The sequence below is a fragment of the Bombyx mandarina genome, chromosome 04 (assembly GCF_030267445.1).
Source record: "Bombyx mandarina strain Sakado chromosome 04, ASM3026744v2".
Classification (NCBI taxonomy): domain Eukaryota; kingdom Metazoa; phylum Arthropoda; class Insecta; order Lepidoptera; family Bombycidae; genus Bombyx; species Bombyx mandarina.
This window is the reverse complement of record NC_143211.1, coordinates 7,113,199-7,128,827: the sequence shown is the minus strand read 5'-3', so window position 1 is coordinate 7,128,827 and position 15,629 is coordinate 7,113,199. Positions and strand designations below refer to the sequence as shown.

The 15,629-nt window shown below is 36.5% G+C and overlaps 2 protein-coding genes across 5 annotated transcripts in view; both read left to right on the top strand.

Annotated features, from left to right (window-relative positions):
• The window catches only part of LOC114239692 (uncharacterized), a 30,017-nt gene extending 17,693 nt beyond the window's left edge, over positions 1–12,324 (top strand). For 2 of the 3 annotated variants that reach the window (XM_028170196.2, XM_028170039.2), the window contains exons 17-26: positions 32–122; positions 1,199–1,380; positions 2,762–2,960; positions 3,366–3,566; positions 3,638–3,737; positions 4,425–4,581; positions 5,144–5,341; positions 5,844–6,007; positions 9,583–9,729; positions 10,547–12,324. In XM_028170196.2, coding sequence (XP_028025997.2) covers positions 32–122; positions 1,199–1,380; positions 2,762–2,960; positions 3,366–3,566; positions 3,638–3,737; positions 4,425–4,581; positions 5,144–5,341; positions 5,844–6,007; positions 9,583–9,729; positions 10,547–10,705 — 1,598 coding nt within the window. In that variant the 3' untranslated portion in view covers positions 10,706–12,324. The remainder of the gene's footprint in view (positions 1–31; positions 123–1,198; positions 1,381–2,761; positions 2,961–3,365; positions 3,567–3,637; positions 3,738–4,424; positions 4,582–5,143; positions 5,342–5,843; positions 6,008–9,582; positions 9,730–10,546) is intronic. The other variant, XM_028170273.2, reaches the window with a different exon arrangement.
• Positions 12,325–12,733: 409 nt separating this feature from the next.
• The window catches only part of Pka-C3 (Protein kinase, cAMP-dependent, catalytic subunit 3), a 66,361-nt gene continuing 63,465 nt past the window's right edge, over positions 12,734–15,629 (top strand). Inside the window, exon 1 of one of the 2 annotated variants that reach the window (XM_028187871.2) lies at positions 12,734–13,313. In XM_028187871.2, the coding sequence (XP_028043672.1) occupies positions 13,136–13,313 (178 nt within the window). In that variant the 5' untranslated portion in view covers positions 12,734–13,135. The remainder of the gene's footprint in view (positions 13,314–15,629) is intronic. The other variant, XM_089740247.1, reaches the window with a different exon arrangement.

Sequence of the window (15,629 nt, the reverse complement as noted above, 5' to 3'; positions counted from 1 at the left end):
ACAAGTGCTTATAAATTATTTACGTTTTCAGTTTCAAGTATAACGGCGGTATCTAAAGCAACAAGAATTCCGTATCAGGTATCAGATATACCGACGTATCTGCAAAGTAGCTACCTTGACTTGTGAGTACTATCGTCACATACGTGTGCATTATAGTAGTTTTAAAAACCTCAATTACATTGGCAATTCATGTTTCCTATTAAAAATGAATAAAAAATACGTAGGTAAACAGATATGAATTTTTTATTTATGTAAAACAATACTTTTTCTTCAAATATGCCGCGACTAAAATCTGCCGCAAATAAAATCTGCCGCAAATAAAATCTGCCGCAAATAAAATCTGCCGCCCTAGATTTCAGTCTTGAGCCGTCATTGATGATCCCTGTCAAGATTTTAAAACGATTCACACCACGAATTCCAAACGAGTTTGACGATTATTGTACTAATTATTGTAATTCAAAATTGTCATAAATAAATAAAAATTGCGTTATATTTAATATTGGCGAAATAAAGTCATTATCGCTTCGTTCTGATTATCGCTAATGAATGTACGAAAATCATCGATTTTTGGGAAGTACTCGCTCGCTCGCCACCTGTCCTACAAATATTAACATGACAGAAATCATTCCTGAGTACCAAAAAGACCTGCATTAAGTTTCAATACAAACGAATGAATAGCTTAGAAACCCATAGATGATATATACACAAATATCTGTATATTAATACGTGAAGCTAAAACTTTGAACCCCTTTTTACGAAAATTGCGTGGACGGTGGAGTATGAAATTTCCCACACTTATAGAAAATATAGAGAAGGAGTGCAGAATGTTAATATTTTATTAAATGAAGCATAAAAATGCAATCAATAAATAAAAAAAACATTACACACACTATTTGACACACACGCACACACACACACGCACACACACACACACACACACACACACACGCACACACACACACGCACACACACACACGCACACACACACACGCACACACACACACACACGCACACACACACACACACACACACATGCATACTATTTGTTTATTGTCAAAATTTTTTATTGCTTATAGTCTGTGGTCAAATTGAGAATAGATTAAAACAATGTTTATATTTCTAAGTCTAAAGTGTAGTGTAGCATACCTATGGAATGTTGAATTCTCAACCAAATTGTAAACATTTACGATTTTTCCAGTTGTCAAACTCATCTGACCGGTGAAACATTATTTCCTGAATGGGAGAAATTTGACTATGTGCCGTTAGATCAGGATGCTATCAATAAATATCTACCGAAAATTGAAACATCATGTGAAGTCAAATTTTTGGATAATACGTCATGGAAGACCTTCAAACGATTCGAGTCCTGGAAAAGAGAAAGTAAGCTTTTTAAAGTATACTCATTAGTAATTTACATCTCATTTAATGGTTTTAAAAGTTATTTTCATAATTCGAAGGTCACAGTCATAGTTTTTATTGTAACGTCATTCATTTTCAGAATTAGTCCTTATTGGTATTCTTTAAAGCTCATTTTCTAGAACACTAACTACACGGTGTTGAACCGTTTCAACTCTACAACAAAATGATTATTATTTATTAATCACGTGATCTTCAAAAGTATCCGACCGGTATACTTAATTTGGCATAAATCCTGTTTTTGCTATTTAGGCGTTCAGTTTTATTATCTTATTCAGAATGGGTTTTTCATTCACTGTCTTATACACAAAGTAACAATTGTCATGGTAACCATTGTTATGGGACCAGTTTGTGAACCAGAGTGTCGTGGCGTGCAACCTCTTTGACAGGACATAAGACCTACAACGACTAGACACAGACCAAGATAGAGACTTGACAAGTATTTGAAAAGAAATGGAACGAGGGCGGACGCTTGTCACGGCAGGCAGTACTTTTTTTGACTTCCTAAAAGACGGACACGAACCAGACGATAAGGAACGAATTGACCGTTCTCATATGTGCATAAAATAAACGACAAAAGAACTAACCGACCGTTAAAGTGGTCCTTCGATCGTTTACAGAGATTAACATAAGCAACACCCTATCTCGAGAAAATGTAACGTGCTCTATTCTTCTTCAATAATAGATTTAATGCGATTTGAAGCGCGGGGTATATCTTACATCGCCGGCAACACTTTTGATCCGATGTAGCTCATATGCTTAAGCTATCTGTACTCTATTTTATTTTTATCAAATATAGTTTTTAGTTTTTACCTTTGATTTGTATCAATATCGTTTTTTATTAATAGTTTTCTATTGCGTTATGTATTTTTCTATCCTTATTTTTATTGTTTTATTAAATTAAGTCTGTTTTTCTCTGACAAAAAAAAAGCTAATTTCATGGAAGAGTGATTTCAACATTGTATTTATTTAATATTTATTACTGGCGGTAGGGCCACATGTGAGTCCCTGCGGGTAGGTACCACTACACTGCCTATTTCTGCCGTGAAGCAGTAATGCGTTTCGGTTTGAAGGGTGGGGCATCCGTTGTAACTATACTTGACACCTTAGAACTTATATTTCAAGGTGGGTGGCGCATTTACGTTGTAGATGAGCTCTCTGGGCTCTGGGATGTCTATGGGCTCCAGTAACCCCATAACATCAGTTGGGCTGTGAGCTCGACAACCCATCTAAGCAATAAAAAAATGTTATCGTTAAGAGCGATATCTTCCAGACATACGTAAATGTATATACACATACTCAAATACCTACACATACAACATAGATTTATTTATAAATATTACAGAGCACCGGATCATATTTGTCGGTGGCAGTATTCATTGTATATCGTGGGTGCCTCCTCACGTGGAGGACAAAACGGGCGAGGAGGGCATGTACCTGGCGGTGACCTGCCACGCCGCCGGCGACTCTCCCCGGTACAACTACGACGTGACCAGGGAGCACGCCGGGTTACTGCAGATATGGGATTTCGGCAACATTCAAACGTCAGTATAACGATATAATAAATAGGCAATTTTCCGCAAATCTTCGCATGTCTTCAATTGTATGTGTGTGTGTGTTTGTGTGTGTGTGTTTGTGTGTGTGTGTGTGTGTGTGTTTGTGTGTGTGTGTGTGTGTGTGTGTTTGTGTGTGTGTGTGTGTGTGTGTTTGTGTGTGTGTGTTTGTGTGTGTGTGTTTGTGTGTGTGTTTGTGTGTGTGTGTGTTTGTGTGTGTGTTTGTGTGTGTGTTTGTGTGTGTGTGTGTGTGTGTGTGTGTGTGTGTGTGTGTGTGTGTGTTTGTGTGTGTTTGTGTGTGTGTGTGTGTGTGTCCGTGTATGTGGATTTGCGCGCGCACGCGCGTGTGATGGTCAGAGAATGATTAAAAAAATAAAAAAGAATACATTGTTTCAGAAGTTTACCAAAGTTTGTGTTTGGCCTAGCGCACGATTTTGGTGTCGTGTGGGCTATGGATTGGTGTCCGTCCGGAGCTAGAGACCTTATGGTAGACGGTGCAGTAGATAAAATATGCAAATTGGGTCTACTCGCCGCCGCTTGTTCCAACGGCTCTGCCTACATATTCCCCGTACCTTACCCGTCGACGTTACCCGACAAGTAAGTTTCACAACCATTGAGTTTTGGTTACGTTAACATTTCAAAATGACAAAGACATTCTTTTGTTACAGAGAAAGTATAATTTACAAAGTGAAACCCGTGGCAGAATTAAGGCTAGAAATGAACGTTAATCGCAAGAAATATCAAGCAACTTCTATAAATTGGTCACCTGTAAGTAAACTTTTATGTTGAGCATTGGGCACATGAAGTGAGGGCGAGTTTTATGTCTCCTGATTTTTAAGCCAAACCTGACTATTATGGTATTTACGTACATTTAAATTAATTAAATAACCAATCAAATCAAATAGACAATTATTATATAAATAAATAATAATTTGGATAGTTGATAAACGTTACAATTATTAAAACATAATCACATGTAATTTTTGTGCTAGTGCAATATATTTAATCGAAAAAGGGTGTTGTTGGGTGTTGTTAATCATAATCATCTTATCAAAGATGTTAATTTTATTTACCGGTATTTACCTTATTAACTGGTGTTAAGTTTGTTGGGTGGTTAATAAATAGATTTTTAAGCGATCGAAGATCTTTGAATCTGAAATTTATTTCTTAGACAAAAGGTTCTGAGTTGTATGCGTTTTAAGTTACTAGTAGATTACTATTCTCTGTTACTATTAGATTTACTAAATATTTTCTAAATAATTTTCATTTTGCATTTGACATTATTATTCAATATTTCGCTTTCTTTGTCTGGCAATAAATTGAAATTCTATCTATCAGAACACATTTTAATTTTCTTTTGAACGGACTATATTTGTCGTTAGTTTTTATGGCCGACAATAAAAAGAAACTGAACAAACAAGTGCGATGATATTGTTTAACTCTTTTTTTTCTTAGCAAAAGGGACATTCGATGATAATTGTCGGCTACTCGGATGGCACCACGGCACAATACGACATTAAAACAGAGTCGCCTCTATTGAGAAGCACAGAAAATGAAGTAACGATAATTTATCCATATCACGATGACCGTATACACAAAACGGCTGTGACAGGTATCTAAAAAAGGTTTTTAAAGTAGATTTATCGTAGGTTGCAAAATAAGACACTACAGGTTAACTTATTTTGTCAAATTTTTCAAACCGACATCTCAACATCAGATGCATAAGGTTGGATCTATTTGTTACAAAAACCGCTTTCATGGGAGTTTTGACCTTTATATCTATAATTTTTTTAATAAATATTTAAATGTTCACGAAATGTATGTATATGATCTATTACAGCCTTTTCCAAAGTAGGCGATAATGCCCCTTGTGGGCGCTGCAGGCCTAAAGGAGGGGGCGGTAAGAGACCCAGAAAAAAGGGAGCGTTGTGTAGAGGTTTGGGAGGCGATATGTAATTTCATCAAGGAGGACTCTTAGACACCGACTGAGCTCTCGCTATAGTGGTTTTTAAGTAGGTGAAAAAATGAGGGCGCTAAAAATAATCTATTCTCAGAGTGGGCAGTAGACAAAATAAGTTTGGGAACCCCTGATCTATTAGAACCGATTAAAATGTGATACGATGAAAACGTGGATGACTGGCTTTATATTTCTAATATTGTGAAATATGATTTAGGAGTGGGGGTGTTCCCCGGCGGCGGCGTCGGAACCAGCGCCACATGCAGCGGGTCAACGACCGGGGCCCACGTGGAGTTCGGCGTGGGAGCGACCGCGGGCCGGACCGGCTCGCTCTACACCGCCTTCTGCTGCACCAACATCAGCTTCTCCCCTCTCTGGCCGTCCACCATCATGGCTGCCGAGAGCACTATGGGAGGTTCGTGTGGAGATTGTAATAGTTTTCGAAACAGTTGCCTAAACTAAGTGTGACTGTAATTAAAACCGAATACATGATTGCTCCGCGGCAGAAATTCCAGTGTGGCGCCCACATCATACTATGTAGATCAGTGATTACACCATTTCAATGCGCGTTACGTTACGTGCGTGTTGTTACGCCATGATGCTTTTTGTTCAGATAGAGCTTATAAAATTTATCAGACTAGTGGATTTCAATTATAAATAAATCAGTGACTGTTAACGAAAACCAAAGCAGGTAACTTTGAAGATATATAGCTTAGATTCTAGTTTATTTTGTACGTTTTACAATTTCCAATTGCACGAATATTTTATGATTTTCGTAGTTACGGATGACTGTCGTTACGTCATCGAGGATCAAACCGTAAAAGTGCTTTTAATTACATACAACCCTAAAATTTTAGAAAATACACTAATCAGTTCATAATTTGGTGGAAGTAACAGACACACGTGTTCGATAACAGTGAGCCAGATGGTGAACGAGTTGGAGTGGGGCGCGGGCGGGCGGCGGCTGGGCGTGATGCGCGCGGGCGCGGCGTGCGCGCTATGCGGCCGCCTCGCGCACGCCGCGCCGCCGCTCGTGCGCGTGCTGCGGACGCATCCCGCCTACACGGATGTCAAGAAACTCGTCAGTATATGCCATTATTTACATCACATTTTACTAAATAAATAATCTTAGTTGGTCTTTACTAATATAATTACTAGCCGTACTACTATACCGTACTATATACCGTATACCGTAATCTTCATTTATTGAGCCGAATCCGTATACAATTATAAATATATTATGATATTAATACATATAAGCAAATAAGTAACAATATATATTATTATTAAGTGGGAAAAATTATATTATTAATGTTTGAATATCTATATCGAAATTATCATTTTCAGGATTGAATCTGAAGTTTTAGGAATTCAACTCCATCGTGACTTTGTAATAAAATATATTTTTTACTAATTATACAAACGTAGCAGAAACATGAAGAAATTCTTAGAATAACTTTCTCATTCTTATAAAATACTAGCCGTACTCGCCCGCTTCGCTGGGCATTTAAAATTAACATTATTATTTATTGTCATTATTATTAGGGAGTCCAGCACTCATATAAATATTAGCCTATCCATTAAGTACATGTATCTTCTACATGGATACCTAGTTTCCAGTCAATCGGATGCATGGTTCACTAGTTATAACGGAACATCCGTAAAAACCACTAGGTTTATATATTATAGTTTTAGCAACGGCTTAATAATTTAAATAAATAAAAAAAAATACAAAAGTGGGCAGGAACGATCGACACAGAATATTAAATCTAAGACAAGTGAACGCTGCGCGCGCTTCCAGCAAAAGTGATCCGAGGTGGCGTGATGTCCTCGCTGGTCGGTCGGTTGCCCCTCCAGATGACGAGTTGCCCCTCCAGATGACGTCACGAGTCCACGTGAGTGCTCGTCGTCAATGGCTCCGCCCATCGACTTTGACTTAAGAGGGAGTCGCCTCTAATACGGCCTCTCCTGACTGGTGGACGTCCACGTTCACCTCGATGTCATGACCGTCTTCAATCTCTGACGATGCAGGACTCACTGTGTGCACAGCGTTGCTATCGGGGTGTTCTATGATATCGTCATAGAAATAGATTGTTTGCATTACAATCATGATTTTGGTACCATGAACCATTAGTAAAAGTTAGTAGTTTTTGTGAGCATTTTACATCACATTTCAGTGCGTTCATGTATAGTAGGCTCTTGTTGAGTTACGTTAGATGTACTGACGACACGGCACTGTTACCATATCGGGTGTATAATATACTGTGAGAGTAAAGTCTGGTTGACATGGCCAAGTTAACATGTCAAGCTAATACACTCGTAACGTGAACTGCGTTACCACGTCACACCTTTACGTGAACTTTGTTACCACGTCATAACATATACGTGAACTATGTTACCACGGTACAACATCTACGTGAACTATGTTACCACGTAAATCTCTGCGTGAACTATGTTACCACGTAAATCTCTGCGTGAACTATGTTACCACGTAAATCTCTGCGTGAACTATGTTACCACGTAAATCTCTGCGTGAACTATGTTACCACGTTACAACATCTACGTGAACTATGTTACCACGTAAATCTCTGCGTGAACTATGTTACCACGTTACAACATCTACGTGAACTATGTTACCACGTAAATCTCTGCGTGAACTATGTTACCACGTAAATCTCTGCGTGAACTATGTTACCACGGTACAACATCTACGTGAACTATGTTACCACGTAAATCTCTGGAAGCATGCAGTCAACCCCAAGAATGTTTGACATTACGCGTCACTGGTGACTCAACTAGTGCCTGAACCCTACGAGGACTCGGCCTAACCTGACCTCCACCAAAAATTAAATCAACTCGTGAATCTGTAGACTAGCGTTCGCGAGTCAACCAGAGGGTCCATTATGCCCCGTATCATTATTAAAGTTCCGAGTTTGTCAGTCAGACCTCTGACCATCTTAATACAGAGCAACGATCTCCTGGCGCACTCGACGTATGAGGCAAAGCAATCTGATGCTAATTGCATAGCATTATAAAGAATATTGGCATACTCTAACTTTCGCGGACACAACGGCTTAAAGTCTTTTACGAAGTTACCCCACGTCCGGTCACTAGACAATCACACGTGTAAGCAAGTACGCTCATCACTCTTAAGACAGCCCAAAACTCGTGACAGATACTCAGTGCCTTCCCAGTTAAGGATCTAGTCCATTCTACTTCCTTACACAATGTGTCTATGTATTGCACGGCAGGGTAAAACTTAGAAATAAAGTAACCATGAGCTAGATCTGAATTTACGAATCTAATGGATTCGGTTAACTTCCGTGCTGATGTGGTAGTTGCCTTTTTATTGTCACAACGCGTGGTGGAACTATTTTACATCTATTCTCAAACGCGGGTACAATCGACACGGCGATGGAGCAACACGGCGTCCCGTTTGCATGATCACCGACCTGGACAGTCGGACTGTTGTCTAATTGACGTATTGATGGAGTGTGCCGACTAGTAACATTTTGAACCCTTCGAATGTTATTTCCACCCATCGAAACTGAGCATTCAGTCTCGAGCATGTTCTATCGCGTCAATAAAAATAGACCGTAAGGTCGGTTGTGATAAAGTCGTTGAGCTAGTTACTTGGTGATTTATTACATTTCATAAGAGGGTATCCGACAAAAAAAATCTACTTCGCACCAAGAATCGATATCATTAACGCTGGGGTCAAAATTAGAAATATAAAAATGGTTCGACCTTACTTTGGACAGTGCACTTAATGCTCCGATGATCCTGTCTGTAGCGTCGTACGCGCGGGACTCTGACGGCGGCGGTGATGTGATTCCCAACGCCACCACGGGTCCGGCGCCACCACCGTCCGCGGTCGAGGGACGTGCGTCTTCTATCTGCGACCCTAGCGGGCTCGACTCACGCGCAACGTTCACATTTGAGTTTTAAGCAATTAAACGCGCCAATATTATTCTCCAATATTGGTCTCGAACATTCGGCGAATGCGAGCGTCCTCCTACCCTGCTTCCAGTTACACGTATATCGGTCATTACGTTGTTAATTTAATGCAAATTTTAAAAATAAACTGTACGCCAGGATAACCCAAAAGCGGATAGGGCACAAGCCCTATCCCACTTCTGATTTTAGCAACGGCTTAATAATTTAAATAAATAAAAAAAAATACAAAAGTGGGCAGGAACGATCGACACAGAATATTAAATCTAAGACAAGTGAACGCTGCGCGCGCTTCCAGCAAAAGTGATCCGAGGTGGCGTGATGTCCTCGCTGGTCGGTCGGTTGCCCCTCCAGATGACGAGTTGCCCCTCCAGATGACGTCACGAGTCCACGTGAGTGCTCGTCGTCAATGGCTCCGCCCATCGACTTTGACTTAAGAGGGAGTCGCCTCTAATAATAGTATATATTTGTTATACCGCATAGGAATATACAGATTTTTTCTACCACAAAAATTGCTATGGAAATTATATTTTACATCACTATAAAAGTTACGTTACATAAAGCGTCATTAAATATTCGGACAGATTAAAAATATAATACATAAATTAAATTTTTAGTACAGTAATATTTTGTAGGTTTTTAATGTTTATAGTTAGTTATTTATTTAACGCTTCTAATGTCTATGTTCGCTGCCTTGTCTAGATCGTGGCTTCGATTGAAATGATCCCGATCAACGGTCGACGGAAGATACAGACTGACGAGCTCTGTATGAAAGTAGAGCCGCTCGATTACGAAGAGGCTGTAAAAGAGTATGGACTGCACATTAAAAAAATCCACCGCAAAGACAAGGTAATAATTTTAATTATTAAAGCTCTATAAAATGGGGTCTCTATAATAAACAGTTATAGAAAAAGAAATTTCGCAAAAGAGTTTGAGAAAACTATTCGTGAACGTCCATGACGATAAAACATGTATTTTCGTGTAAATGTCGGAGTTACCTTACGCCAAGTTCGAGCTACCATCATTAGATACCAGTGCACAAGTTTAATGGCAAGTCATTCTTGATATAGACAAATAGATCTGTATAAACATATCGAGAAGTTAAAGGTGACTACATGATACGGAATATGTTGGAAACCTTTACTTAGTAAAGGTTTTTACTTAGTTAGGTTTTTACTTAGTAAAGGTTTTTTCTGATGTTATTAAGGTGACCAAGCATTAACTGTACAATTGGTAACGTTCTTTGAATATTAAATAAGCAAACTGCGATCGTCTGACACTAAACTTATTGGTGGTAGATTGTATTTGAAGACCTCACTGTATCGTTATCAGTGGGACTGCCGTTATACAGTATAATTGAGACTTCGACCCTATTCTGAGGTTTATTTTTGTTTAATGCTCGTGTAGGCAAACGAGTATACGGCCCACCTGATGGTGAGTGGTTACCGTCGCCCATGGACTTCAGCAATGCTATGCAAATAAATAATATAAAATAAATAAATAATAAAACAATACTCCGATACAAAACACTAAGTTGGTCGTAACTCGATCACACATTTACACAATAAAGTACCTAATAAAAGATGCATTAATTTAAATGTATAAATATATATTTGTATGAATGTTATGAGAATTAGAAATGATTAATTGAATTTATTTTATTCAGGTTGCAATGGCAAAGGCGTCTATGTTGTCCACGACTCCGTGTCCAGAAAGGTTTCCGTTGGCAGATATCACCTGTTTAGCGTTTTGTCCCACCATAAGACATCACGATAAACTGGCAGTCGGTCTACATTCTGGTATACTGCTGCTTTTTACTTTATAGTAAGGAATTTATTTAAAAAATAATTACGTTTGTCACAAAACTGGCTATACAATCTGAACAAGACGACTTTGTATAAGACGCAAAATGCAATAAAAAAACAAAAAAATATTGGAATATTGAGTAATTTAAATACGTACATTGATACATTTTGAAAAAAAGCGAAGTCTCGAAAGAACTTTATAGGCAAAAAAATTAATTTCTAGTTATTGTTCTTTCATATATTATCGTTTTTTAAACATCAACTATTTTACTCAAAACATGTCAAGAAACATTTAAAAAAAAATTGATATACATAATATATCTAAAGGCGTTTTTTTTCGCATCTGCCGTCTAAAGATTATGATAATTAACTCAGAAAAACAGAAAAAACACAATTCGAAATAAGTATTTTATTGATTTGACTAATTTGAGGTTTGAAGGACTATAAATACTCTTCCAAAAGTATTGTTAAATAAAAAAAAAACAAAAGAAAATGGTTGGCAATCAAGCTATTTATGTAAACAAAATTATATACAATGCTAGCTACTTATATGCGTAACGGAAATAATAATATTATATTATAATGTACCGTAATGTTACGAAATTTTATAGTTATGAAACAGACCCACCTTAAATTTGTGCTATGTATACTTAAAAATCAGAATAATCTAATGTGAATACAATCTTTAAATGTTTTGCTTTAATTTTTACTGCCTTCTTGAATAAACAAAAAAATGTTTGAATTGTCTTCTAGTACCTAGGAATAAATTTATATAGCAGATAAACTATCACATATTATTAATTTCTATCAAATAAAGGGTTGGCATTGGTCAATAAAATTGTTTGATCAAAACTTGAATAATGAAATTGAAATAATGTAAAATCAAATCAAGATTTTATTTAAATAAGCATCCAAAAATATAATTTTAGTACGTATGGTGCAGTGATCATGCTGAATGATTTAATTTTTAGCAATAAAATCGAATCTGAAAAGTAGTAAAATATGTTCAAAAATAATTTGTATTGTATATTAGATTTTGCATCACAACGCTATTGTAGTTTCTAGTGTTGCCATAAAGTAATATTTGTACGATGTACTTATATTGATTATTTAAGAAAAAATTTAATAAGCGCCGGTCATTGTGGTAATAAGTTTACTTTTGCTTTTATGATTCACTTTCCGTTTTACTAAAGTAGATAATGAATGTATCATTAACAAGAATGTTAAGAACATTTTTAATGAACTTTTTTAATGTTTTAAAATTTGACAAGTTTAATATAAACGAGGTTTTTTGTTCGAAAAATTGAAGTTACTGAGCGATTACTTTCTCAAATAAAAAAGTCTGTATAAAAGTCGCTCTCTTAAACTTATCTTGTTTTGAGCTGTAGTAATATTACAATTATTGTATCATATAGTGTATAATATGTACTACGTGTAATTAATAGTCGGGCATAGTTAGTCTGTTGCTCTGTATGTTTTTATTAAGTTATATTTAAAATTATTACTATAATGTGCACCCTGTAACGCATATGACTATATCGGATTTCAAATCAAAAGTGATATTAATTATTCAACGTCTTTTATCTCTTGTTTAAATAAAATGATGTGCTTGTTGTTAAAATAAAAAAATATATATTGATTTAAGTGTTTTATTTAATTGTATTTGTGCTTTCTGTATCATCGTTTGAATTAACAGATACAAACTCAAATTAAAACTTAGATAAAAATACTTTATCATTGGTAAATGTAATGTTTCATTGTTCTTTTTATTCTTTTTTTTTTATTGCTTAGATGAGTGGACGTGAGCCCAGTGTTAAATGGTTACTGGAGCCCATAGACATCCACAACGTAAATGCGCCACCCACCTTGAGATATAAGTTCTAAGATCTCAGTATAGTTACATCCAAGTAGTCTACAAAATCAAGAGTAATCTTATAATTTTTACATTAATTCATGAGGGTCAGGAGCGTGTGAAAACGAGAAAAAATATGATCTTGTCAGCATTTATTTTCCGCGAGTGTCTCATACCACCGACGCCGACGCGGTTTAATCACAGTGAACGCTTTGGGCGTAATCGCTAGTCGCTCGTACTTGTCACTGACTCGCCCGTCGCGTCAACAGACGTCACAACTCTGTGTAGTCGCTTAGATACAGTAGCTCTCTACTCGCGCCAGTGTGTATTTTGCCGGGTTGCAGAGCGGATGTCGGGTTATCCATAAAGTTCGCGTTCGCGTATATTTAAAACAATTAATACAATAACTAAAATTGTCATAAAAATTCGTGTGCTAAATTAACATTATCAATAATTGTTATTTACATTTTAGTTTATCTATAATAAATGTTATGATCAAAATGAACTTTTAAAAATTGTTTATACCTAGACTTTAAAAAAAAAAGTCTTCAATTTTAAGCTCGTCTTTCTGTAGCTTGTTTAGTTTTGTGTAAATAAAATGATGATGGCAAGTGCGAAAATTTTACGGGACTGCAGTTCAGAGTTGAGTTCGGACGTGCGGTCCCTCTCTGTCGCCTCTTCGACAGAAGAGCAAGATTCCACCACCACGGAGTCAGAGTACACCGAAGAAGAAAAAGAATATGAACTAGAAGACTTACAAATATTAAAAACAATTGGTATGTATACATATTTAGTTACTTTTATTTAAATGTCAGATTTAGCGAGATGGGCTGCATCTCGCTGGGCTGGGCTAGCATTTAGCGAGATGAGCGAACTTATCAACCCGTATTTTCGTATTAATTTGTTATCCTCTGAGGCTGGACCGTTGGACTGGTGAAAAGGGTTTGGTTTCATCATTTTGGGATAATCAGTCAAGTATATGTAATTTTATTTGTAAAGACGTGTTTACATTTCTTTTATAGAGACTAAATATGGGACCTAGAATACAGTACATACTAAAAATACTATAATTTTTACGTTAAAATATTTTTCCCAGAAATAATTAAATTTGTAATGTAATTTCGCGATTCTTTAGGTAGCAGTTACTATTTTGGAGTTCAAATGTTATCTATCACACTTTTTGAATCTTCATTTATTGAGCCGAATCCCCTTAATAATTTTAAACCGAAATCGACCAGACGTATATAATTATATTATGATATTAATACATATAAGTAAATATTAATGTTTGAATATCTATATCGAAATTATCATTTTCAGGATTGAATCTGAAGTTTTAGGAATTCAATTCCATCGTGACTGCAATAAAAAATTTTTTTTACTAATTATACCAACGTAGCAGAAACGTGAAGAAATTCTTAGAATAACTTTCTCACTCTTATAAAATACTAGCCGTACTCGCCCCCTTCGCTGGGCATTTAAAATTAACATTATTATTTATTCTCATTATTATTAGGGAGTCCAACACTCATATAAATATTAGCCTATCCATTAAGTACATGTATTTTCTACATGGATACCAAGTTTCAAGTCAATCGGATGCATGGTTCAGTAATTGTAACGGTACATCCGTAAAAACCACTAGATTTATATATTAGTATAGATGTAGCGTTTTTTTTTTTAAATAAAACAAACTATATTATTAAAAATGAAAATTTATGAAATGAGTAAGTGAATCATCGTTCGGCTGCCCACATCACGATGACTAACAATCTTCCGGAATAAATTATCATCGTTTATAATTTTAAGCAAGAAGTTTGTGTGTGGATGTATTCGAATTAACCACTGCATTGAGCAAAATAAATAAAATATTCACTAACGTATAATATATGGTACTTACCGTATTTCTTCCGGTAATCTCATATATCAACATTGAATAGTCTGTTGAATTCAATTAATCCAGAATTTAATTATTGAAGAATGTATTATAAGTAATGAAAGAATCTGAATTGACCAAAATTACTTTTTTTAATTGGTATTAATGAGAATGTCCACGAGCCAAGCGAGCTCATCCTGCATATATGTACATATGTATGTGATGTTGAGCGGTTACCAGAGTCCATAAGCATTAATTACGACAACGGTTATCCGTCAGTGGTTCGCCATTCTGATAGAAACGCGTGCTTTTTTCACGGCATGAAGTATCAACCAATTCGGGCTCAAATTTAGTCTGTATATCTTTGTTTATATGAGTAAATTACATCGATTTGGTTCTAGAACATTGGCGGGGTAAATAAACTCATTAATTCTTCTGAAGTTGGTATGAGGGTAACGCGCGTGTTTTGTTTCAGTAAATAATAAGTCGTGTTCCAATGATGATAATGAAAGTAATAAACTTAGTTTTTAAAATAATGTTTCAAGAGAAATGGGCAATAATGATACAGCGTTACTTTGCAATAAGTCTTGCTCAGTGTCCGGTTTCGGCTTGAGAAGCAAATTTAAATTCGCAAGAGTGGCATAAGTAAGCATAAGATGATAAGATTTCGTATTGTCCAAACGCAGGGTCAGGTTCTGTTTGATCTTATTTATTGGGTTTTCTCTCTCCTCTCCTTGCGTCGTATTCCTCACAGCTGAGGGTCGTGTCCACCCTTTTGTATTACCTTCGCACGCACGATCTTTCTCCATCCATTCTTGTCTCTGGCGGTGTGGAGGGCGTTGTAAAGTGTGGAACAAGAGCTCTGCGGATCTGGTCGGACCAACGTATTGAGCTGCGCCCCTGAGGTCTTATCCCATAAACCTTATCGGTCACGATGAGCCTCTCGGGATTGTTACCATCCTTCCGTGTAATTGTATTATTGTGTTAAATTAATTTTAAAATAAGTAATTTTCAATTGGAAACAGATGTAGTGCCAAAATTGCGTTACTATCAGTCTCCTGTGTTAGATTTTAGAACAAGTGTGTACAATTACATAAATATCTAAAATGAGTTTGCAATCTGAACTGATGCAATTGATTAAGTTTAAAAAAACTTGCCCCTTTCTCGCATATGACCTCTAAGTATTTACTGTCTATTACACTTATTTGGATACGCA